At 41.3% G+C, this 26,479-nt stretch overlaps 2 protein-coding genes across 7 annotated transcripts in view; both read left to right on the forward strand.

Moving 5' to 3' along the window:
* Positions 1-17,392, forward strand: part of UBE2J1 (ubiquitin conjugating enzyme E2 J1) — a 26,755-nt gene extending 9,363 nt beyond the window's left edge. Inside the window, exons 3-9 of one of the 4 annotated variants that reach the window (XM_070450127.1) lie at positions 730-861; positions 3,052-3,136; positions 3,412-3,517; positions 5,816-5,945; positions 7,191-7,310; positions 13,028-13,201; positions 13,344-17,392. In XM_070450127.1, the coding sequence (XP_070306228.1) occupies positions 730-861; positions 3,052-3,136; positions 3,412-3,517; positions 5,816-5,945; positions 7,191-7,310; positions 13,028-13,201; positions 13,344-13,622 (1,026 nt within the window). In that variant the 3' untranslated portion in view covers positions 13,623-17,392. Of the gene's footprint in view, positions 1-729; positions 862-3,051; positions 3,137-3,411; positions 3,518-5,815; positions 5,946-7,190; positions 7,311-9,325; positions 9,690-13,027; positions 13,202-13,343 lie in introns of those variants that run through there. The other 3 variants (XM_070450128.1, XM_070450130.1, XM_070450129.1) reach the window with 3 other exon arrangements.
* A 4,008-nt stretch (positions 17,393-21,400) lies between these two features.
* Positions 21,401-26,479, forward strand: part of GABRR2 (gamma-aminobutyric acid type A receptor subunit rho2) — a 44,839-nt gene continuing 39,760 nt past the window's right edge. The window contains exon 1 of one of the 3 annotated variants that reach the window (XM_070450126.1): positions 21,401-21,834. In XM_070450126.1, coding sequence (XP_070306227.1) covers positions 21,647-21,834 — 188 coding nt within the window. In that variant the 5' untranslated portion in view covers positions 21,401-21,646. Of the gene's footprint in view, positions 21,835-21,883; positions 21,928-26,479 lie in introns of those variants that run through there. The other 2 variants (XM_020877448.2, XM_070450125.1) reach the window with 2 other exon arrangements.

The raw sequence follows: 26,479 nt of genomic DNA on the forward strand, positions 1-26,479 counted from the left end.
CAGATTTTCTTCCTTATATTCCTTTCAGAGAAATGTAGTTGACAATAAACCACACCAAAATAATGCAAAAACTGAATGAAACATACAAAGGAAGATTGAGATTCCAGTAAACCCAGGAGACATTCAAGTGAAGAATTTTGGAATGTGTCAAGCAGTTAGTCCATATTAAAACTTCAGGGTCCAGAAGAGATTTTTCAGAAAAAATAAATGGAGCTAATGGAATAGGAAATATGTAAATCTATAATCTTATTTATGAACATGTAATGATCTCGGGCTTCCCTGTGGCCCAGTGGCAAGCAATCTGCCTGCCAGTGCAGGAGACGTGCGTTTGATCCTTGGGTCAGAGAGACCCCCTGGAGAAAGAAGTGGCACCCCACCCCAGTATTCTTGCCTGGAGAATCCCATGGACAGAGGAGCCTGGTGGGCTACAGTCCCTGGGGTTGCAAAAGACTCGGACACGACTTAGCGGCTAAACGACAGCAACGAAAATGGTGCTCATGTGTTTTAAAATGTATTAAAAAAATATTTTAGCTCTTATGTGACATGAAAGCTAGATTGAATAGCTTTTACTTATAACTTTTATACTTGAGACATTGTGCATTAGAAACTGTCCTAGGAATAATATAAAATGTTAATTTTTCTCACCCAGTAATGTTTCTAATACTCACGGTAAAAACAATCCAACTTTTTAATGTTATTGATCCCTCTCTGCTTCTCGTCTTGGTTCAGGATAATCTTTTTGAATGGCACTTCACAGTTAGAGGGCCCCCAGACTCTGATTTTGATGGAGGAGTTTATCATGGGCGAATAGTGCTGCCACCGGAGTACCCCATGAAACCACCCAGCATCATTCTCCTAACGGTAAGAAGCCTCGGCTTTCCGGAATGCTTCTGGAATAACTCTTCCTGGTGGCTGTAAAGTGTAGTATGCATGCATTTTTCACTAATAAACAAAGCGGATCATGATTATTATAACCCTGGGAGACCAGACCTTGGACTGTATTTTTTCTGGAGAAAAACCCCTAGGAAGTTGAAGCACCTGAGAAGGGCCCGTGATGCTCGCTGCCGTGGTGTGGTTGTTGGGTTCAGTGACTTAGTGTACACGAAGTTCTGTGCAGAGTCTGGCGCGTGATGGTACTCAGGAAAGGGTAGTTACTGCCGTTGTACTTCTTAATCCCGTTATCTCCTTCAGCTTTTCACCCGATGCTCTGTCCTTCATTTTCATCTTTCTTTTTTTTTTTTTACAGTTTCCTCATCTTCACATGCAGTTCTTAGAATAAGAGTCCTCAGTAAATGTTAGCTATGTTATTACCGTTTATATCCTAGAATTTCTCTCCATCTTCACATGTTTTATCTCCATGTAGAGGAAAGCTATACATCCAGCTTTATCTTATCTTTCCTGGGACCTTGTTCTACCAGTAAATTCCTCTCTTAATTGTTAAAGCTTTCCTTCCTTCATTTCCTTTCGTTTATGTGTATTTGATTATCCTCTAACTTGAAAGAAGCAAAAATGAAACAAAAACCTTCCCATGTCTCTGCTACAACTTTAAGCTGTAGCCTTTTTTCTCCTTGTAACCTTCAAAACATCCTGACTCTGTAGTGTCATCTCTTGAGTTCTGCTTCCCACACATAGCATCCTATTGAAACGTGCTTCCTACACCAGTCTCAAGAGAGCAGCTTGAGAAATCACACCATCTCTTCTCAGTCTTCATCCTTTTCCATCTAAGTTAAACTTCTGATACACATGGAGTAGCAAATGGTGAAAGAAAAAATTGTCATCATTACCAAATTAATGTTTTTCCCTATGGTGTGTGTTTATAGTGGAAAGAGCATTCGTTTTAGAGCCAACAGACGTGAATTCTGGCCAGTCATGTCACAGGCAGGTTACGTAATCTCTGAAATTCATTTTTCTCAGTTGTCCAAAGGGAGGTGTATGAAGAAGATAATCATACTGTCAGGTTCCTATATATAGAAGCTGCTTAATAAGTATTAGGTGATATTGAGAATTAGTCACGCTGGCAGTAGGTCTGGAGTAGGAGAGCCTGGCGGGGCCCTGCTGTGTTAGGAGGCTCTCCTTTTAGTTGCCAGATGGTGGGGAGCGCCAACTGGTCTCAAGGAAGAGCTGGTACGTGGGGAGACTGGTGGAGGGTATTTGACGCCACAGCTATTCATCGATGCTATCATCATGTATGCTGATGTTCAGTACTTGCTCTTTCTGATTCACTTCCTCTCTTTTGAAAAGTCTTCTCCAGCTTTCATTCAGCAAATATTTATTAAATTCGTGTCATGTACCCTGTGTGTGTAGCAGAGAGTAAGTCGAAACTGCCTACTTGGAACTTGTATTCTAACTTCATGCCTCTTCTTCTGCTCCTTCTCCCAAGTATGGATATTCTACAAGTTCAGACTACAACTGTTTTCTCTTATTTCTGTGAAATGGTTTCATTGATCACCTCTGTGAAAGTCAAGTACCAGAAATGTGTTATCTTCTGTCATTAGCACATCTGTACTTCTGCCTGACTGCTGGACACCATCAGTAGCTCTTCCACCAAGACAAAACTGAAGTCATTCTCATCTTTCACTTCTGTGTTCCTGTATGGAATTGCATCAGCCTTCTGAGAGGCACTGCCACCTCAGAGCCTTCCTCCCCGGGATCTAGTTAGGTGACACCGAGTCCTTGGTTTTTACCCTAGCCTTGGTATGTCTTCTCTTTTAGCTCCTTCCCAGAACCTAGCACCACACTAGGCACAGAGGAGGCTATCAGGACGTCATTGTATGTCAGTTACGGAGATGTCACTTGTGCAGCTCACTTTCAAAATGTTCTATGACAGCTTCTAAAAACAGCTTTTATTATTCACTCAGAATCTAACAAATATTTGTGGGGTATCTATAAGAAGACAAAAATCTGTATCCCGTTAGAGATCCCATCCTTTAAAAATGCTCTAAAAATTATCTTTTAAAAATTATTTATACATAAAATATATTCATGCTTATAAAGTATAAAACATTAAACACACACATACATAATTTTTTAAATGCCTTATTTATTCCTAAGGCTAATGGACGATTTGAAGTAGGCAAGAAAATCTGTTTGAGCATCTCAGGACATCATCCTGAAACTTGGCAGCCTTCATGGAGCAGTGAGTATTTACAGTGAATACAAGCCTTAGAGCACTTGAGTCATTCTAATAATAAGATATAGTACTCTCTGGGGATTGAAGCTGTTTGGGATAAATAACTTTTTATTATTGAATAAGTAGTGATCATGCTCTTCCCTGTTGGGATTTTTGCATCATTTTAATGCAGTCCCCTCCTCGTACCTCTCCAGTGAAACCCGGAGTCTTTTTCTCCTTTTCAGAGTAGGCCCAGTTCCTTCTGCAAAGCAGCTCAGATCGGTGTTTGCTCTTTGTTTCAGTAAGGACGGCGTTGTTAGCCATCATCGGGTTCATGCCGACGAAAGGCGAGGGGGCCATAGGGTCTCTGGATTACACGCCTGAGGAGAGAAGAGCTCTCGCCAAAAAGTGAGTGCTGCCCCTGCCCAGCCGGGGCTGCCGTTGCGGACGCCGCCGCCCGCGGACAGGCTCTGCCCTGTGTGCTCGCCCTGGCGCCACGGGACCTGGTCTCAGTTTTCCTGGCTTAGAAATGTAGCTGTATTAATTTCCCCAGGATGATCAGACTCTGAAGAATTTATTTCATGCTATCTAGCTTTAAAAAGTAGTTGGTGATGCCAGCCTGCAGTGCACAGTATCTTCTAGAAGACAGTACTGGTCACCTATCTCCACTTGGGCAGTGTTACAGCTAGAAGAGAGCCGTAGTGATGATACGTATGTTGCTTTCCATGAAGCTTCTAGAAACTTTTTCGAAGGCAGGGAGGAAACCCACTTTATCATCTTTGTATCTGTAGCATCTGCCTCATAGCAAGTGCTCAACAAGTGATCTGGAATAAAGCAAAGGAGATTTTCTTTATCGAATGGGAGTTCCCCAGCAGTTTTGCCGTCTAGGTTTTCTCAGGTGCATTCTGTCTGTATAACCCAGAGGAGTAATTAGGTGCAGAGGAGCCTCTCCTTTGAGTAGTGTGGAGACCAGTTCTTGAGTCTGACCATTGTAAGGTTCTGAACTTTGCTGCCTACCACCCTTCAGATCTATCATGTTTAATTAAATGACAGTATGTCTTACCCTAGCTTGGCTTCGCTGGCGGCTCGGCGGTCAAGAATCCGCCAGCAGTGAGAAGACACGGGTTTGATCCCTGGGTTCCATCCCTCAGGAAGGTTTGATAGGCTCCCTGTTTTATCAGCAACTTGTCTTTTAAAGATTTTTCCCAAGTTCAGAATATACCCTGTAGCTACTATTCACAGACTATAGTATGTACTTTGAATACACAGCATTTGTTTTGATCTCCTTTGTTGACTTTCTAAATTGATTCTTGTATCCAGTTCATTTCATGTACAAGGTTAAAAAAAATAATAAGGTTTTTTTTTGTTTAAACTTCTCACTATATATAGTCTAGGTTCTTAAGTCTGTGATATAGGCTTTCTAAAACATGATTTTGCATTCAACCATGGTAGCATACTGTCCTTATGGATAAACTAATGTGTTAAAAATAAACTTTCTCCTTTAAACTTCATCTGACTTCTCAGTTAAAAAATGAACACATTTTGGGACGTTGCTGGCAGTCTCATGGTTAAGATGCCACACTTCCACTTCAGGGGCGAGGGTTCTTTCCCTGGTCAGGGAACTAAGATCCCACATGCTGCTCAGCAGGACCAGAAAATAGAGGGAAAAAAAAGTGAACACACTTTAAGATAAATAATTTGGATACAGCTGATTCTCAAAAGGATGTGGACAGCAGTGCTACTTCTGGTGAAACAAAAAATATTCATCAGTAAGTACTAAATTAGTACAACTTTTACATGTGTTTTGTTTACATGAAATTATAAATAGTATGTTTTTTATAATGTAATAGTATGTTCTTCCAGATCTAAGAGTTTTATTATGTTGAACTAGAAATATGAAAAAATAGTTTTTGTAAAAGTTTAGTAATGTAACAGTGTATTATACTGATTTACTTCTAGTCATACAAAAAAGAAAATGAAAGCATAGAAAATCAAATTAATATTAGGAAATAGTCTAGTTAACAGGCTTATTTTGAGCCTCTATTTATTATAATGAATGATAAATTTCATTGTCTGGATTGTCCATGAATTGTCTTTTATCTTTCAAATTGTACTGCTATTTAGATGAGTAGAGTTGTTGAGTTTTTCCCCTGGAAATAACTGTAAATAGTATTCATTTTTTTAAAATTTTTTATTGGCCACACCAAAAGAATATGGGATCTTAGTTCCCTGACCAGGGATCAAACCCACGCCTATGGCGGTGAAAACACTGTCTTAACCACTGGATTGCCAGAGAATTCCCAGTTTGAGCTTTATAATGGACTTTTTACACAGACTTAATATAGGCTTGTTGTGTGTGAACTTAAGGACAGTGTAGTTAAGCAATTTGTATGCTGTCTTATAGATCTAAAACTTTTCTTTTAAAGAGGTATTATATTGGGAAAAAATGAAATCTAAACCCTGATTTTTTTTTAATTTAGATAGTTAAAATTGAGGTATAATTGACATGGATTTTCTTAAAAAACCAATTTAACTTGTTTGTCTTTGAACTATAATTATTGCCAAAATTGTCTAATTTACATGTAGGAATGTGATATGGAGTTGTCCAGTGTTCTTTTAAATTTAATCACTCAGTATTTGAGTATCTTAGATAGAGCAACCTTTGAGTATCTGATTTATATCCATCAAAAAATTGCTTCCTACCAGATCACAAGATTTCTGTTGTGAGGGATGTGGCTTTGCCATGAAGGATGTCCTGTTGCCTTTAAAATCTGGAAGCGATTCAAGCCAGGCTGACCAAGAAGCCAAGGAACTGGCTAGACAAATCAGTTTTAAGGTACTCTAAATTTGTAAATAAATTCTAACTATGAAACCCTTTTGTTGCCTAGCCAAATTTTGGATAGAAAGTAAAGCAGTATAGTTCCACTGTACTGAGATCTTTACAAATTATTTTCCTTATTACAAAACTAATATATTTTTAGAAGCAGCATTATAGCATAGTAATAGTTAAAAGCTTGGACTCTGGTATACTCTGTCAGGGGTCAGATCTCAGCTTTGCTGCTTATTAGTAGAAGGACATGGGCCATATTGCTCATATTGTACCTTTTTCTCATCTGTAAATAAATAATGGCACTTGTATGGTATTATAAGGATTGAGTTAATTCTCACTTTAGAGCTGTCTGGTGCATAATAAATTTTAACTCTTATTATAGAAACTACAGATAAGCAATAAGGGAAAAATAACAAGAATGCATAATCCCATCCCCACGCAACAGCTGCTATTAATATTCTGACGTATCTCTCATATCCTTTTGTTCTGCGTCTGTTTTGCGCAAACATTTAATTACTTCTGGAATTTAATTAGCTCCATCAGAAAAGTCAGCCTGCATTAAGCAGCAAGCTGCCTCCTCCCTTGTCTCACCTTTCTACATCCTGTATATCCTTCCATGTCCAGGTCTTGGGAGAGACTTTTCCTTGTTTTTTTGTGGTGCCCGAAAGAGGGGGTGCTTAATTATTGGTTATTTTCTTCCTTCTGAGGATTCCTGTTGTACTTAACATTACTTCTCTGAAAATCTTAGGGCCAAATGTCTCTTGTACATCAGAATTTCAGATTTTAGAAAATATTAAACTTGCACTAATATGCACAGTGGGATCTGGGGCAGCTCCTAATCATCAAATCTATTAATATCTCATCAGCAAACCTGGGAATATTTACACTAATGTGAAAATACATACACTGTTATTAACCTCACATGTCAGATTATGCCTAAAAATTACAAAAAACTTTATAGTTTTTAGAGCTTGTTGGAGTGGGCCGTGAGCCGTGAGTACTGGTTTTGTCCTCACCAAGTAGCAGCTCCTTGAGAATAAGTATCGTCTACTCCTCCTCCTAAATTACCAGCACAGTGTTGGGCAGCATGAGTGTTCAGAGCTTACCTGATTGATAGTTGATATTAAAGTAGTAATTAAAATCAATTAAACAGCTAAAAATAAACCCAAGAGAGAATTCAGTAGGTTGCGGGTTATGCTGTGCACCTCCTCTTGTGACACTGCTCTCGGGTGTGTCTTTTTTGTTTTATAGGCAGAAGTTAATTCATCTGGAAAGACTGTTGCTGAGTCGGACTTAAACCACTCTTTTTCACTAAGTGGTTTACAGGATGACGGACCTGCAACATTCCAGGGTGCTACCGCAAGTACATCGGTACGGCTCTTATCTTTTACATCTACATCTGTACCATCATAATTATTTGCAGTAGGAAGAGGAGATCTCTAGATGAAATATCTGAATAGTTTGGTCCTCCTAACAGATTCGAGACAAGCTCTCCCTCTAATGAATTATAGTATCTTAAAACAAATTATTCATATTTACTGAGTCTTCTTTTTTGTTAAATGGAGCTGGACTAAAACAGTTTTAGGTCCTATTGTCCTTCCTTTTCTATAGAAAGGACAGTAGGACCTAAATAGGACCTTCTTTCTATTGATATGACTTTTCTGAAAAGTTAGTTTCAGTATAGTGCTAGACTCTGAATAAAATGAAATATACGTTCATTAGCCACTTTCTCAATAGGTGCTCTGTCTTTGGCAGGTTTCTTAAGCTGCGTTAAGGCCCTGACTCAAAGGCCTGGAGTCAGAAATTTGCCTTAGACGGTCTCTGTCCAGTGCAATAGCCACTAGCCGCATGTGGCTCCCTGAGTTTATATTTACCTTATTAAAACTCAGAGGGTAGAGTCTGCTTGCACTGCAGGAGACACAAGAGGCTCTGGTCTGACCCCTGGGTCGGGAAGATCCCCTGGAGGAGGAAATGGCACCCACTCCAGCATTCTTGCCTGGAGAATCCCATGGACGGAGGAGCCTGGCGGGCTAGCGTCCAAAGAGTTGCAAAGAGCCAGACACGACTGAGAGACTAAGCGTGCATGCACACGCTTTCTTGGGATCACTTCCCAAATAAACTACTTGCTCTTATTCAGAATTAAGCTAAATTAAAACTTCAGTTCCTTAGTCACACTGGCCACAATTCAAGCATTCAAAAGCACCAAGTGGCCAGTGGCTGCCATTTTGGACAGCATAGATACAGAACATTATTGTCTGCTGGACAAGTGCTGCCTTGCGCATAGTGTCTAGTAAATAATCACTGACGGAAAGATTCCATGGGTGCTGTGGGTCTTATTAGTTGTGCCCTGACCTATTGTCTCAGAGAAGGCAATGGCACCCCACTCCAGTCCTCTTGCCTGGAAAATCCCATGGACGGAGGAGCCTGGTAGGCTGCAGTCCATGGGGTCGCGAAGAGCCGGACACGACTGAGTGTCTTCACTTCACTTTTCACTTTCATGCATTGGAGAAGGAAATGGCAACCCACTCCAGTGTTCTTGCCTGGGGAATCTCAGGGACGGGGGAGCCTGGTGGGCTGCCGTCTATGGGGTCGCACAGAGTCGGACACGACTGAAGCAACTTAGCAATAGCAGCAGCAGACCTATTTTCTAAACATTAGTGGGTCTTGGTTATTGGAGAGACCGATTAAGAAAATGTGACTGGGTTATTGCTAAATAATTAGGATTATAGGGAAAAAACATTGACTTTACTTTCTATATATGAGATGAACTGTCATTTTGGTAACAGGTTGTTTGGTTGAGTAGCCACATCTTTCCCCGCTTTCCCAGTTTAGAGAGGATGTTAAAGGGTCAGGAAAATTAAAATAAAAGCTGGGCAAATATGGATTTGCCCAGGCAAATATAAAGTGGGATTGAGTGGTCCTGTCCCATTCAAGAGACTGAGATGGGTAGAAAAAAGTGGGGTGGAGAAAGCAGGAGAGAGGGTGCTGTAAAGTAAATTCTTGGAGGGGACTGGAGAGGAAGGTATAAGAAAAAAGCATGTGCTAAGAGATTAACTGTTTTTATGTGTTGCTCATGTAATATATATGTTATAGAGGGATATAGTGAATTAATTTTAGTCAGTATATGTTTTAGCTTGAAATATTTAAAAAAATATTCAGATTACTTTTCACCTTTAGAATTCTAATTGTTTTCTATGTCATAAATAGTTTTTTTTTAAAAAATAGAGCCATCCTATTGCAGAGAGAAGGAAGATGGTCACCTATAAAGACAGTCTGCTAATACTTTGTGGTGTATTTAAATCTGTCTTTGGTCTATTTTAAAGCTGTGTCAAGTCCCCTGTTGCGTATTCCAGCTATCCTTATTCCAGTTGAAATTTGTTTTCCAGTTACTTATTGCCTGTTTCACTTCCCGGAATGTGCGTCCCTTGAGGATCAGGCCTGTCTACTGCACTGTACCCCTAGTGCCTGGCACAATGCCTTGTATGTAGTAGGTCGTGTTTGTTGGTTGAATAAATGAATCTGAGGATTGGCACTTTAAAAATACACTAGGAATACAGGTAAAGAAATGACAACGTTTAGTAAATTAGATTTTGATTTCTTCCTTATTTTTTCTTCCAGTTTTAGCAGTATAATTGACATACACCACTCTATAAATTTAAAGGCACACAGCGTGATGATCTGACCTACATATGCCATGAAATGATTACCACAATAAATTTAGCAAATATCTAGTAGCTCATAGATACAAAATGAATGGAAAAAGATAGAAAAAATGTTTCTGTTGTGATGAAAACTCTTAGGATTTACTCTCAACAACTTTCATATGTAACAGCAATGTTAATTGCATTAATCATACTGTACATTGCATCCTTAGGACTTATTTATCATGTAACTGGAAGTCTGTTCCTTTTGACTACCTTCATCTGTTTGTCCTACCCCTCTGGTAACCATAAATCTGCTCTCTTTTTCTCTGAGTTTGTTTTTGAAGTTTAATCTACCTACAGTACTATGTTAGTTCTGTGCACAACATAGTGATTTGGTATTTCTATGCATTACAAAGTGATCACCACCCATTTTGATTTTAAAGTACCTAACACAGACCTCTTCTTCATAGGTATAGGTAATTAATTGACACCAATTCTGGTTAAAACAATAAATTGCATATAGTTACAAGTTTAGCTCTTAATTATGTTTACGTACAGGTTATCTCGGAGTGTGATTATATAATTTGATCACTAGGGAGGTGACTGAAACCTGTTTTTGGCTGAAGGTAGCTGCTTTACATGCCAGTGTAATATGAATTCACTGTGTTGTTATACGTCAAATCCCAGATAAGCTACGTTTTTTTATCCTTGAGGGGGCGAGAGATTGCCCACAGTCTAAATACAGCAGATAACATCAGGCCATCTGTTGCTTTTTGATGCAGATTTTTTAGCTCTGTAGAAATGGGAACAATACTGATGGTCGACTTATGTTCTTCCAGTCTATCAGTTTTTTTTCTTCTTCCTGAGATTGAGGTTCTGAATAAGCCATTCCATTTTGTATTAAGAAGCAGACACAAAACTCCCTTATAGATGCTAAACTATAGAAAATTTTATACATATTACAAGGGATTTATCTGTGACTGTGACATATATATTTAAATATAATTTAATTTGATACAAACGTCACATATTTTTATGTTCCCAGAAATGATCACTTCATCTTAATGAAGGAAAAAGGAACAATTCTCACTTAAGTATACATCCTGTGATACAATACGTGTTTGAACAAGTTTAGGTAAACAGCAAAGACTTAAATGTTGTGCCCCCAAACCTATGGTGTTTTGAAATGGCCAAGTCCAACTTGTTTCTGCATCTGTGATTCAGTGAGAATCACCAAAAGTGTGTCCAGTTAGCCCATCAGCTCCAATCTAAAGTCCTCTTGGTCTGCAGCGTTGAAGTCATACAGTCTTGCCGTGATGTGATTGTTTAAAATAGGGATAATTTCATAGTATCACAGCACTAAGTTTTAGTTGGTAATGTATCATCCAAAAGGAATCTGAAATTTAGGAACCTATTTAAAGCAGTGTATCTACATAAATATTCCCATGAAGTACACATACTAAAATGTCATGTAAAGTCATTGTTTGAGGGATTACGTTAATCACACTAATAAAATTGTGAGAATTAGTCCTAAATAAAGTCATGACTTTTCTTTTGTTAACCTGAATCGGGAATCTTCAAAGGGATGTACCGATAGTAATATTAGTAATGCCTAAGATTTAACAAGCAGTTGTGTGCCCTTTGCACCTTATATCATTATCCTGTTTAATCTTCACAACTACTGAACTGGATATTACCCTGTGCGAGAGGGAGCTGACTCCTCGGTTAGATGGCTCGCTTCGGGTCACACGTCCGTGAAGCGGTGAAGCCAGCCCAGCGGTGCTGAGACTGCCTGTTAGTCCTGGCCAGGCTTGTGCTCGCCACTCGGACTACTGGAAAAAAGCAGCACCTGTGAATAAAAGCTTTACGATGAGTCAGTCTCTTACGCTGGTTTCTGGGTTGATTCTGCCACCGCCCTTTTTATTTTTCTTAAGAACCCATCTCCCTGTAAGCCTTGAGTGCTTTTGCTGTGTCAGACCCTTCTGTCCTCTCGGCTGAACGGTGGGAAGAACGGTGGATCTCAGGGGCGCGGGGATCTTGCCTTGGTCACGGTAGCTCAGTTCACCTCCGTCAGTGCTAAACCTCTGCGTGACGCAGCGTGGCCGTGTAAGGCCCCTAAAGCGCGGGCTTCGCGGGCCTGCCCTTCAGTGAGCGCCTTTCTCCTGAGCCCTGGAGTAGGGAAGCCCCAGTTCTGCCTCTGTGTTACGGGCCACTACCTGTGAGTGCTTCCAAAGGGTAGTTTTAAGAAACTCAGATTATTTACATCTTTTAATGTTGGGGTGATGTCAGAATTAAAGTGTAATGTCTTCTGTAGATAACTAAGATCAGCAGTTTATTCCCTATTGTTTATAGCTGTTGTCAGGACAAAGCTCATTCTCTTACCTGTTTTTTAAAAAGAGTATTTGAATTATATTTTTAGATTCTTTATTTCTTCTAAATACTGAAATTTTCTATAATGAAAAGTATTTAAAATCTTTTGTATTTACTCAATTTAAAAAGTGATTCTGAATAAAACATGCATTCTTACTTATTTGAAAGAATGTGTGTTTTCTGTACTATAATCAATATAAAGTTTTCAATACAACAAAGACTTTGGTTATTAGAGGTAGAGTTAAGGTATCTATATAAGCAAAATGAAATTCACATTTTGTAGAGCTTTCTTGTCTGTGTGTGTGTGTGAGTTGCTTAGTCGTGTCTGACTCTGCAGCCCCATAGACTGTGGCCCACCAGGACCCCCGTCCATGGGATTCTCCAGGCAAGAACACTGGAGTGGGTTGCCATTTCCTTCTCCAAAAGGAACTATAGAAAGAAAGAAAGTGAAGTTGCTCAGTAGTGTCTGACTCTTTGCGACCCCATGGACTGTATGTAGCCTACCAGGCTCCCCCATCCATGGAATTTTCCAGGCAAGAGTACTGGAGTGGGTTGCCATTTCCTTCTCCATTCTTGTCTGTAAACCACATTTATGACTTTGAATCACTTGTTGCCATGTGGTGTTTTTGCTTTGACCAAGCATTCACTGAAAGGATAGAAAGCAGTTGACATCCAGGGCTTTGTAGAGGGCACCTCCTGAGTCTCCCGTACCTACCTCCACATTTTTCTCAGCACATACCCAGGGTACTCTTTACAATAGTTCATGCTTTACACTCATAAAGTAACACAGTTCAAACACACAGTAAAGAGTTCTGGACTTGTGTTCAATTCAGTTGATGGGGATTGTGAGAAAGGATAAACCTGTTTTGAAAACCACATCTAATTTTTATAACAGTATTACTATGTGGAACATATGGTTTGCAGTTATTTCCTATGTTCTATGATGATTGATGTAGTAAGATAACATTGGAGGAAGAACACTGTTGAGAGTTGTCCTTTTTTGCCGTTTAGAATATGGTAAATCTTTATGTAGAAAGTGGGAATCAAGTTGCTTCTCTCCTTGACTTCTGAAAGAAGGGCGGTACTCAGACGCCTGGCAGACGCTGCTGGAACTGCAGCCAGAGGAGAGTACAGAGCCGTCTGTGGGGAATGTGGATGAACTCTGTCCTTGTCTTACTTGTTGCGGGTAAATTCCTCCTCCACCTGCAAGCACTCAGAATAAGTTGTGTTGCTGGCTTATTCAGGAGGGTGAGTTACTCATCTCAGCCTTCCGAGATTTCCTGGTAGTTTGGCCTTACTGCTCTGTGATATTGTGTACTCTTGAATAGCCTGTATGTATTGTACAAGTTTGCTTTGCCAGTTTCAAACTGACTTTCTTAAAATTTCGTAGTATGGAACCGAGAACCCCTCAGCAGCATCCCTTCAACAGCCTGCCCAGCCCGTAGCTAAGAGCACCTCCATGAGCCCTCGACAGCGCCGGGCCCAGCAGCAGAGTCAGAGACGGCCGTCTGCTTCCCCAGACACCACCCAGGGCCAGCAGCCGAGAGGCAACCACACCGACCACGGCGGGTCTGCTGTCTTGATTGTCGTCTTGACTTTGGCACTGGCAGCTCTTATATTCCGGCGAATATATCTGGCCAATGAGTACATATTTGACTTTGAGTTATAATATGGTTTTGTGTCTTAAGAGCTGTGACTCAGCTGCTTCATTAAACATTCTGCATTGGGTATAATCTAAGAATTGTTTACAAAATAATTATTTTATATTTACTCTTCATTCCTTTTTTGATCCTTATAAATTCAGTATAAATATATCTAGACATTCAGTGTCCTGCTTAGTTGAGGGACTGGAAGTCAAAGTCCCTCGTCTCTCTATCCAACCTGCTCTACCGGGAAATAACTTATTTGCTGTTTTTCATGCCTCAGCTTTTCTTATGTAAATTTGTGATTCTTTTCTGTATAGCCCTTTGGAATTTTTGGATAAAAGATGGTATTTTAAGTTCCAGTGAGTATTACTAGTTACTCGATACCACTGAGTACTCTGTTTCTACTTATGTAGAATGACATGGAGATAAGAGCTGAAAAGGGAAAATAAAACTCCTCAAATAGCTTGCTTAAAACGCGTTCATGTGAGAGATACTGGGATTGCCCATTCTGTGACTGACTCTATGTCCTAAACATTCTTTGGTGAAATTAACTATTTTGGTCAGACATTGCTGAGGAAATGAGATTACATCTTTATTACTGGATGTTACTTGAAGGGGAAATAATGGTCTGTAACCACTTTGATATGCTGTTATCCCCTTCTCTCCAGTTCACACACAAGATTTTTTTAAAAAAGAAGGAAAACAATCCTCCTTAGACCTCTGAAATCAGGAAGGAAGGGTCCAAGCCAGGACATGGCCTGATGTTCTTCCCAGAGGTAAAGGGAGGGTCTTAAGATTCGAGTGTTCGCTCTACCCGGACTTGTATGTCTTTTGAGTTGTATTATATTCCTAGCTTTATAATCACTATAAATTTAATTATTTTAGTAATATGCATAATATTGAACTATTTCATGTACCATTTTAATAAAAAAGCTCAGGGCCCATGTAACAGTGATAGAAATTAGAAAAACCTCTACTTAGAATTGCCTACCTAATCAAAGCCCAAGAGATCATTTTCAGTGCAAAAATCAATATATAACTTAGTGCTAGCTAGCTCCACAGACTCTAGTAGATAATTTAAACTATCATCGTGAATAATGCCTGGTGAGAACACATAGTCACAGGAAAACATTGCCTTCAGCATGTTCAGTAGCAGCATTGAGGGCACTTGCCAGAGTATTGCTAATCAAGACTTAATTTTTAAATACAGGCAGTCCCCAACTTTCAAATAGGTTATGCTCTAAAAGTGCATTTGTAAGTTATTTTTTTTTTTTTACAACTCAGTGTTGTAAATTGTGTTTAGGTTCTAGGCAGGACAACAAAAGTTTGTCCACAATGTATCTTGAGTACTTTGGAGAGTGGTGTTTATAAAGTCCTTATGTGGTTTATTATGGGCAATAAAGAAGCAATTTATAAAATGATTTAAAGGCCAATTTAGTTTTTACTCCTGCTCTCATTGGGCTTTGGTTCTATGAACTGTTAGACACCATTTGCTTTCATTTGATAGCCCAGTTTATGTCTGTATCTAAAATAAGAACATATTGTACTATGATATAATGCACAGTTTTCATAAATTTTAATAAATTGGTATTTTTAAAGTCTTTACAGATTGCTACTGTTCTGTCTACAGCTGAATTCGGTAAAGTCTAAAAAGCCTAAGGACTTTATGAAGACCTCCTATGTCAGAAAAATTATAGGTTAGTATCTTAGAACTTTATTGCCCTGAGAAAATACGTTCTGAAGCTTGGTTTGGAATGTAAGGTATCAGGGGTGTTAGTTCAGTGGTCTCCTAGCAGGAGGTCTCTGACTCGCCTGGGCAGCACCAGGTCATGCTATCACCTAAGAACGTCCCCCGTCTCAGCCTAGGCTGAGCCAAATCGTGTGCTAGGGACAGCCGCCCCTGCTCTCCCTCTGAGCGGGCCTCAGTCTGTGTGATAGTGTTGCGTGTGTTCATGGGGTGTGTGTATACTTAGAACTGATGAAGAAGGCACGTCATACAGTTTCTCCTCTGCCTGAGTTGGCCTCTCGACCCTCGCTCATCGACTGCCAGGCCAGCTTCTCCTTCGCTTTTTTTTTTAGCACCTGATACACATATCTGAAGTGGCATATCTTTTGCTGCTTCCCTTCAGCTCACTTTGCTACTTAAAAATCCTTAAGTTGTCGATCTGACCCCCATCGTGGAGTTAATGAACAAAATTGGTCTTTGGAGCCATTCTTAACACCCCGATAAAGGGCTTCTTCAGAAAACCATTATTTTTAAAGCCCCACTGTAATCCCTTATTTATAGCATAAGGCCAGGAAAAAAACGTGTGATCTGGTAGATAAAGGCTTAGGACTCCTTTTCCAAATCCTCAGGTTTAGGTAACTCATGACTGTTTTTTTGACCAACACAGCACATACAAGGGTAGTTAAAATAGCATGCATGCTTGAAAAAAACATGTCTGTTTTGCCTGTAACTGTTTAAACCGATGAAACCTTTTAAACTTTATGTATTGTGGGCTTTTATGTAGCACTTTACATTTTCATGCTGCTTATAGTTTAATTCTACTGAAATAAATGAATTTCATCAAAATTCTCAACTGCTTTTTAAAAAACAAAATCCTTTAAGATTGTATATTATTTTGACTATGAAAACATAAAATTTCCTATTTCAGGAGAATAAATCTTTTTGTTATTTTCTGGCTATGAATAAACTTCCTGGTACCTTGAGTCCTCCCCCTTTTTTTTTTTTAATGTCAATAGTTTTATTGAGAAATCAATGTGCAGCTACTTTCTGCAGAAACTCAGGATACAAGATATTTAAGAACATAATTTGGTTAGAAGCAGACATTAATCCCAGAATCTCACAGAGACATTTTTTTCTAAAGTCATTACAGATAAACAAATGGAAATAAACCCCAGTGCTGTTTGTGTGTAAAGTGAAGTAACTCAGCTCACACTGAAATTTAGGTTGGTGCAAAAGTAATTGTAGTTTTACATTGTTGAACTTTGAACTTTTTTTAACATTTGTTGAACTTTATATTGTTGAACTTTACTTCTTAAGTAAATGTGCTTATGTTATACATTCATTTTAATGCACATTTCTTGCTTTATTTTTTTGCTAATAACATTACATGCTGTTTTTTTATATTTATTTTAGACTATAGAAATGGTAGACAAAAAGCAAATTTGAGCGATTTTTAAATTCAAGTTCAGAATGGGTTGTAAAGCAGCAGAGACAGCTGCTGCCGCCGCCGCTAAGTCGCTCCAGCGTGTCCGACTCTGCAGCGCCATGGACGGCAGCCCACCAGGCTCCCCCGTCCCCGGGATTCTCCAGGCAGGAACACTGGAGTGGGTTGCCATCTCCTTCTCCAGAGTCCTCCCATTTTTATAGAGCAGAATCAAGAAACAAGCAAACCTCACACCATTGGGCTTAGTTGTACAGAAATATAGGCTGTGGTCTTGAAAAGCCTATGTTGTTTTATTACTCACAAAGAAGTATGTGAAAGGTGAACGTGTTGAGGAACCCTAACTTTAAACAGATGGTGTGTGCACAAATGCGTACTTTGGGAATCTCCTGGCAGTCCAGTGGTTAGGACTGTGTACTTTCACTGCTGAGGGCCCAGGTTCAATGCTTGGTCGAGGAACTCAGACCCCAGAAACTGTGCGGCTCACTGAAAAAAAGAAAAAAAAAGTGTGTTCGTAGGGACTTTGTGGGAGGCTATACTTGCTCCAGAGCTGTTTGGAATGCCTCTTTAAATGCCTCAGAACTGGTTTGAGCTGCTGAATAAAACCAGTGACTATTTGTACCTGATTTTGAATTCTTTGTGTCATTGGGTGTTCTGTCCATTCTAACTCCTTAAATGTTCTCTTCCCTTTTTCCAGTTTTCATGTTGCCGCCACTACCCTAATGAGCCACATCGTCTCTCAATAGCACAGTAATCTCTTTAAGTTTCTGTTCTTTTTGATTAGTTTTATTGGAATATAGTTGATTTACAATGTATACTGCAGCAAAGTGAACATACACAGTTGTGCATGTACATACATCCACTCTTTTAGATTCGTTCCCATGTAAGTTATTACCGAGTATTGTGTAGACTTCCCTATGCTATGCACTAGGTGCTTGATATCTACTGTATATATGTTAATAGTGGTACAAGTCTCCACTCTTGCCGCACACTGCAGCTGGAAACTTCTCTAATGCTCTCCTTGGACTTGTGTGTCTTTTGAGTTATATTACTGTGCCTAGCTTTGTAATCACTATAAATTTAATTATTCCAGGAATGTGCATAATGCTGAAAGATTTCTTGTACCATTTTAATAGAAAAGCTCAGGGCCTGTGTAACATTGCCCTTAAAACAGGCCTGAACCCTTAATGTGGGGCACAAGACTGTGTGACCAGAGTCCCACCTAACTCTGGCCTAATTTGGCAGCATGTAACTTATTGCGGACTTTCCACACCCCTCATCTTGAGCCACTAGGAACAATTCTTGGTCCTGAGAAATAAAAAAATGTTAAAGTTATACATCCACTGCCTCACACCACATGCAAAATTAATTCAAAATGAATCTTAAGACCTTAAAGTAAGAACAAAAACTTGGAAGAAAACGTAAATCTTCGTGACCATGGGTTAGACTGTGGTTTTCTAGCTAGAAGATAAAAGCATAAGCAACCAAAGAAAAAGTCGATAAGCTACATTCCATCAAAATGCAAAACCTTTTGTGTTTGAAAGAACATTAATAAAGTGAAAACACAAAATGGGAGAAAATAAATGTAGATCATATGTCTGATAAGAGACTTGTATCAGGAATATCTGAAGAACTCATAACTCAAAAATAAGTACCTGGTAAAAAGTGGCAAAGGATTTGAATAGCCATTTGCACAAAGATGATACTCGAATCGTTAATTAGACATTAGGGGCCTGCACATCAAAACTACAGTGAGACACCACTTCACACCCACTATGATGGCTAGAGGATGCACTCCTGGTGGGAATGTAAAATGGTGCAGCCACTTTGAAAAACCACTTAGCAGTTCCTCAAAATTTAAACATGGAGTTATATGACCCAGCAATACACCCAGGTATATGTCCAAGACAAAATACATACACACAACTTGTACATGAATGTTCATAGCTTTTGAATGTTCAAAAAATGTCTTTTTAATTTTTTTTTTTGTAGACCATTTTTAAAGTCTTTATTGGATTTCTTACAATATTGCTCCTGCTCTATATTTTGGTTTTTTGGCAAAGAGGTGTGTGCGATCCTAACTCCTTGATGAGGGATCACACGCTCATCCCCTGCATTGAAAGGTGAAGTCTTAACCACTGGACTGACAGGGAAGTCCTCATAGTATTATTGTTAATAGCCCCAAACTGGAAACTCAAATGTCCATCCACTGATGAATGAATAAACAAGACATGTTGTATCTATACGATGGAATGTTATTCAGCAATAAAAGGGAATGAAGTTATACTATCGATACCTGCTTCAATACGGCTGAATGATGAAAACATGCTGAGTGAAGCCAGACATAAAAGACTACATGTTGCATGATTCCATTTGTACGAAATGCCCCAAACAGGCAGATCCGTGGATACAAAAAGTAGACTGGTGTTTGTCGGGGCCGGAGGGAATGGAGAATGAAGAGGAGGTGAAGCTGTTCTAAAGTTAGGTGGTGGTGACAGTTGTGCAAAACTAAAAACCCCATTTTAAAGGTAAGTTTATGGTGTGTGAATGATCTTTCAAAAAAATTATAAAAAATGTTACACATCTCCAACTGATGTTTATTACTTGTAATCACAGGAATTGAACTACTAAAAGTAAAATTTAAAGAGAAAACTTGGTAAGATGTAAGTTGCATCTGAAATGCAAGAAAACAAATACTTCAAGACCAACAACATCCATGCACGATTCTAGGCTCCCAGCCAGTCAGCCCCTGATTGGCCTGTTCCAAATGACAGAAATGAAAAGAGATCTTTGGAACAAAATTTATGGAAAAGAACTTTTCATAGATCACATCTCTTCCTCACTAAATCTTCAGCAGGAATGAAACTTTTAAGCATTCATCACTTTGCTGACAAAGGTCCATATAGTCAAAGCTATGGTTTTCCCAGTGGTCATGTATGGATGTGAGAGTTGGACTATAAAGAAGGCTGAACACAGAATTGCTGCTTTTGAACTGTGGTGTTGGAGAAGACTCTTGAGAGTCCCTTGGACTGCAAGGAGATCCAACCAGTCCATCCTAAAGGAGATCAGTCCTGGGTGTTCATTGGAAGGACTGATGCTGAAGCTGAAACTCCAATACTTTGGCCACCTCATGCGAAGAGCTGACTCACTAGAAAAGACCCTGATGCTGGGAAAGATTGAAGGCGGGAGGAGAAGGGGATGACAGAGGATGAGATGGTTGGATGGCATCACTGACTCGATGGACATGAGTTTGAGTAAACTCCGGGAGTTGGCGATGGACAGGGAGGCCTGGCGTACTGCAGTCCATGGGGTCTCAAAGAGTCGGACACGACTGAGCGACTGAACTGACTGAACTGAACTCACCAGTGCTCAGCTGTGTCTGACTCTTTGCGACCTCATTGACTGTAGCCTGCCAGGCTCCTCTGTCCCTGGGATTCTCCAGGAAAGAACACTGGAGTGGGTTGCCATGCCCTCCTCCAAGGGATCCTCCTGACGCAGGGATCGAACCTGTGCCTCTTGCCTCTCCTGCACTGGCAGGCAGATTCTCTACCACCTGGGAAGCCTTACAGCCCACCAGACCTGCCTCCAATCTAGAGCCCTAGCTTTCACTGAATTCTCTCACCTCCTACCCTGAACAGTCACCAGGGCCCTTTGGTGATAACTTGACTATCTCATTCTTCCGTCTTCCCTGTCCCCTTCCCTTAGGCCAGGACCTCATCCTCTTTTATTATGACAATTTCTCTGACCTAACTGATACCAGTTAGAAGTGCCTGAAAAAATAAAGTGCATCACGTCATACCACTTTGCTTAAAGAGATCAGAAGAACTGGTTTTGATTCTTTCCTCAGAAAACCCTAATGTTTCACTTTTAGCTATTGTCCCTTCTGACCTCCATCCCCACCTGTAAGGATGTCTCTGCCACACTTGTCGTCTCCATTCCCAGGATGCAGCAAGCAAGCAATAAGTAGGTTTGGTTTTGTTTTTTGCTGCATGTGGAATTTTAGTTCCCTGACCAGGGATCGAACTTGCTCTGGGGCAATAGAAAGCTTGGAGTCTTAACCACCAGATCACCTGGAAAGTCCCCAGTAAGTAGTTTTTAAACATCTTCTTTGGTTGAGTAGATGAAACAACCATGTGTGTCTTTTCACTTCTAATGTTCATGATGCCATATTCCAGGATAGGGATCAAGCCTCACATATCTTTTAGGATGAAAGATCAGCATTCGTCCAGTGTTCCTGCTAGGAAGATGAACTTACATAATCACAAATTCTCCTTTGGTTTATGCTTTCCTTCAAAATAAAAATGCATTTTATGCTTTGATAAGATTGAAAAGAAAACAAAAAAGACATGTATTTGGGGGAAAAAACCAAACACCCTTGTCCACAGACAAAGCACAGGCTCTTAGCTCAAGGAATAAAGCAAGCCTATGGAAACAGGTCAATCTCGTGTTTGCTCAGCATTTCCTGGGCACAGTCAGGGGCTCATCTCTGTGTCCACAAGTCCTTCCTGCAAATCCACCCAGAATCCAACCTGCTCCCTGGTGCATGTGACAGACTGGTTTTATGTCGCCAGCAAGATGGATTAATGATCTCAGCAAAAAGCTGGCATGTTCAAGAGATTTATTTTTTTTTTTTTATGTAACAGGTTTAACCAGAGCTCTGCTAGGACACAGTGGAAGCTGAGTTTCACAGGAGAATCAACTTACTAATAGCCAATCCCTAAGTAGCAGGGACGGCAAAGCCTTGCTGTAGCTGTCACGACAGCCCAAAGGGGTGGGAAGTGGGTTGGCTTCAAGCCTCGGCATCAATATTAGGTCGGGAAACTCAGCTGGGCCAGCCATGCCCCGCTCGCAGCGCCGGCTCGAGGCGGCAGACCGACTCAATGGTTGAGCCTGCGGGGATCTGCCCCGCTGCAGGCCCCTGGAAGGCAGCTTGCAGCATCACAGACGTTCACAGGATGCCTTATTTTTCAAGACTCATTTTGTTCTTGTTCTGCTTGATGGTTCTTGCGGAGAGCAGAAAGCCCAGGAAGAGGAGATGGACAGGGCAGCTGGGAGCGTCCGAGCCAAGGTACCGCCGTGGGCGGGGTGGGGGACGGTGACTGGAGCTGGCAGCCGCGCCCGGGACAGCTTCGGGAGGGCTGCTGGGAACGTCCGAGCCAAGGTACCGCCGTGGGCGGGGTGGGGGACGGTGACTGGAGCTGGCAGCCGCGCTCGGGACAGCTTCGGGAGGGCTGCTGGGAACGTCCGAGCCGAGGTACCGCCGTGGGCGGGGCGGGGGACGGTGCCTGGAGCTGGCAGCCGCGCTCGGGACAGCTTCGGGAGGGCTGCGGGTCCGATCGGCCGTCCTCCTGGAACCCCTTTTCCAGTCGGAGGGAGATGAACACAGCCTCTCACTGGGCACAAATGCACTATCGCCTCACCGGCAGTGAGCGACCAGGCTGGGCCTTTCATTCTGATGTTTGTGCTCCTCCAAAGCATTCTGATTTAAGGCAGGTAGCTGAAGACTTAGTGGGTAAAGCATCTTTGTACTTCTCAGACTGTCCTGCTTTGATTCTCGGATTACATCCTGTAGGGACCACAAATGGCTTGCTAAGCAATTAGGGAACCTCAGGGGAACGGTATATAGGAATTTAGTTTGAATTATGAAGAAATCATGTAAGTGGGAGTTGTTTTCTTTATTTTTTTTCCATTTATTTTTATTAGTTGGAGGCTAATTACTTTACATCATTGCAGTGGTTTTTGTCATACATTGAAATGAATTAGCCATGGATTTACATGTATTCCCCATCCCGGTCCCCCTTCCTACCTCCCTCTCCACCCGATCCCTCTGTTTTCTTTAAATTATTTGATTGGTAACAAGTTTATAACGGTTTCGGGTATCATTTCACTGTTTTGAATCTTAGAAGCGGTGTTTGAAATTTGTTAGCTGAACAGAAATTCTTGTGTGGACAACAGAGAAGGCAGTTTTGTGATGTAAGGGAAACATTTCCAAGAAAAACCGGTTAGGCCCAGAATGTGCACTCATTATCGCAAATCAAGTTCTTTAATATGTGTTTTGAACTGATATACCAGGCACGGTACTCTAGGTCTGTTCATCACAAAGGAAAGATCAAGCAGCTAAGATACCCGCACCACGTGTGAGATGTTACACACCTATTTTCCATCCTACTAGGCCCTGCGTGAACTAGTGATTATGAATATAAGCTAATATCTTGAGGTACATTTTCTAGGCCAGTGGTCTCCTTTTAAAAAAATTTTTTTTGGTCACATCAGCTTTCAGGATCTTAGTTTCCCAGCCAGGGACTGAACCTGGGCCCTTGGCAGTGAGATCAGGGTCCTAAACACTGGACCACTAGGGCATTCCCTGGTTTCCCTTTCTGATCATGTACCACGATCAGTGACAATTTTTTAAAAGTGTACCTCCAGTGTGTGTGTGTGTGTGTGTGTGTGTGTGTGTATACGTATGCACAAATTGCGTACATGTACTATTATAAATATGTGTATTAAATTAAAGCTTGGTAGCTTTGTTTTCAGATAAAAACCAATTGCAAATGAGAGTTGCAGTCTCTACTTCCTGCAACCCACTGCGCTCTCTCGAGCCCCCAGTGGGTGCCCCTACTTTAGAGACTGCTGCTCCGGGAGACGTGAAGACTCTGTGGAGTCTAACACCCTCAGTCAGGAAGCAAGCAGATACCAATTGACCAGGATGACACAAAGGAAACCACTCTCGAGAGCTCAGCCTGGTTACCCGTAATCTCAGGATCCGAGGCTGTTGAACTGGCAGGAACCTCAGAGGTCACTGGATCCAGCAATTCCCCTGAGTTCTAATTCTGAAAATGTGAATAGGTGTTGTATGGAAAAGAGGCTCCAGGGTCAAAGAAGCTTGGGAAATCCTGCTTTCGACCATTTTAAACAGGTATTTTTACTATGTAAATAGACACTGTGTATTTGAAGAGGGGGATAAATTACACAGAGGTTATAAAAAAAAAAAACAACACTTATTTTTTTTGGACTATCTTGTGGGTTTCCTATTCCACAGAGAACACTTGGGGAAACTGTCTCATTTTACAGAGGCCAAGACGCCCACCTGAGTCACTCACGCAGTTGCTAGTGGCTTGTCGGAACCAGAACCCAGGACCCTGACTTACTCAGGTGGGAGGGAAAGCGTCGTCTGAACCTGTCTATTCTCCAGTGGCGCTGGGCTCAGCACGAGCTCCTCTGGGACCTTCAGGGATTCCACTCTGCAACCTGCAATTACGGCGTCTCTGTCCCTCCTCAGAAGACCCACAGTCTCATTCCCAGACACCCGCTTGAGCTTGGGGACAGACCGGATTTATTTATTTATTTTTTAAATTTTTATTTATTTATTTTTCCATTTATTTTTATTAGTTGGAGGCTAAGTACTTTACAATATTGTAGTGGTTTTTGCCACACATTGACATGAATCAGCCATGGATCTACATGTATTCCCCATCCCGATCCCCCCTCCCACCTCCCTCCCCATCCCATCCCTCTGGGTCTTCCCAGTGCACCAGCCCTGAGCACCCGTCTCATGCATCCAACCTGGGCTGGTGATCTGTTTCACCCTTGATAGTATACTTGTTTCATTGCTGTTCTCTCTGAACATCCCACCCTCGCCTTCTCCCATTGAGTCCAAAAGTCTGTTCTGTACATAGACTGGATTTATTTAAAAAACATTTTTTAAATGTGGTATAGTTGATTTTCAGTATTATATTAGTTTCAGGTATAGAGCATAGTGATTCAAAAATTTTACAGATTATACTCCATTTGTAGTTATTATAAAATATTGGCTATATTCTCTGTGCTGTACAATATGTCCTTGTAGCTTATTTACTTTATACATAGTGGTTTGTACCTCTTACGCCCCTACCCCTCTCTCGCCCCTTCCCCCTTCTCTCTCCCTACTCCTAATCACTAGTTTATTCTCTATTATCTGCGAGTCTATTTTTTTGTTATATTCACGACTATGTTTTATTTTTTAGGTTTTGCATATAAGTGATTATCATACAGTATTTGTCTTTCTGTTATTAATATTTCACTTAGCATAATATCCTCCTTTATTCCAGCGTCTCCCTGCCCTTTTGCCATTCATGTTGTTGCAAATGGCAAAATTTCATTCTTCTTTTTATGACTGAGTACTGTTCCATAGTAATATATACCACGTCTTCTTTATTTGTTATGGAAGCTGAGGTTGTTTCCACATCTTGACTGTTGTAAACAATGCTGCTATGAACTTTGGGATGCATGTATCTTTTCAAATTAGTGTTTTTGGTTTCTTCCACCCAGAGTAGAACTACTGGATCATATGGTAGTTCTAGTTTTAATTTTTTGAGGAAACTCCATAATGTTTATTGATGAATTAAATTTGACCCTTAGGAGTGAGAACTTCTTGAAATCTATCCCATAAGGTGGTAATGTGGGTGAAAAGATGAGCATACATCATTCAAAGAATATAAAATAATTATTGAGCAGAAACCGGGAGAAAGAACAGAGAAAAGTCGTATCAGGAATCATGGTTCCAGGCCTTTCTGCAATCCACCAGAGCATGTGCACACTCAGACAATCATAGAGCTACGTCTGTGTGTGAAAAATTTCAGCCAAACATTTGACAAAAAAGTACTTTCATTATTGACACAAGAGTTAAGCTCTACTGATAAATAGAAATAAAATGACCTGACCCTTTCTCCCTACAGTCTTAGAGCATTTCACCTCTGTGGGATAGCTCCTTCTCTTAGATGTCCCGTTCACACACACACACACACACACCCCACACGTGGTCACACACAGTCATACATTCACATGTAACACGTATGGTCACACTCACACAGACAGCCACACACGGGGACCTCTTCTCACACATCAACCTTCCCTGTGTCACTGTAGCCAACACACCCTCACAAGACAATCGTTCTGTCCAGCAGCAGCTTTTTCAAAACTGCCTCCAGTCTTCTGACCCTTCGTCCCCTTTTCACTGACTCGCTGCCAAGCAAGCCTCTTTGCTCTAGGCTCTCTGCTTTGTTCTGTTCTTCCAGCCTCTCAGCCTCCCGGCTTTATTCCAGCTTCTCCCCATCCTGCTGCCTGAGGTGGCCCCCTGACCGCACGACCGCTCCCTGGCAGGAGAGACCCTTCTCTCTCGAGCTCTGAAATGCAGCGGGACCTGGGAGTGCGGGCCTGTCCTGACCACACGGTCCGCCCTCCCGGTCCCAGAGCCCGGGGCCCTTTCATCTCTCCCTCCCGCTGGGTGTTCCCTTGCTTCCTCCTGCCCACTGTTTGCATCATGGCTCCAAGGCTGGTCCCAGGAAGCCTCCTCTCTCTCTCCCCAGCCACCCTCCCCTCCCCAGCGGTCTGTGGGGTCGGGAAGTCGGGGAAAACCAGGCTGGGGCCCTGCTTCTGCTGCTTGCCGGCTGTGTGGCCTTGTTTCCTGATCTTTCCAAACCTCGTTTCTCCAAACACAATGACGGGGTGACTGCAGCTCGGGGCCCGCACAAGGAGGGGTGACTCACAGGGGGTGTGATGCTCATGATTGCTGTTGTTATTGCAGCAAATAACAATACGATGGCACCTGCCCTGCTTCTCAAGGTGGAGTGAACACATTTTTCTTCTCTCCCCCTTTCACTGGATTGGAGGTTCCGTGAAGATGCCCAGCCTTGCAGCTGGTGCCTGACACACTGCCCCCGGAGTCTGGGGTGGGA

Source organism: Odocoileus virginianus, chromosome 19 (genome assembly GCF_023699985.2).
Source record: "Odocoileus virginianus isolate 20LAN1187 ecotype Illinois chromosome 19, Ovbor_1.2, whole genome shotgun sequence".
Taxonomy (NCBI): domain Eukaryota; kingdom Metazoa; phylum Chordata; class Mammalia; order Artiodactyla; family Cervidae; genus Odocoileus; species Odocoileus virginianus.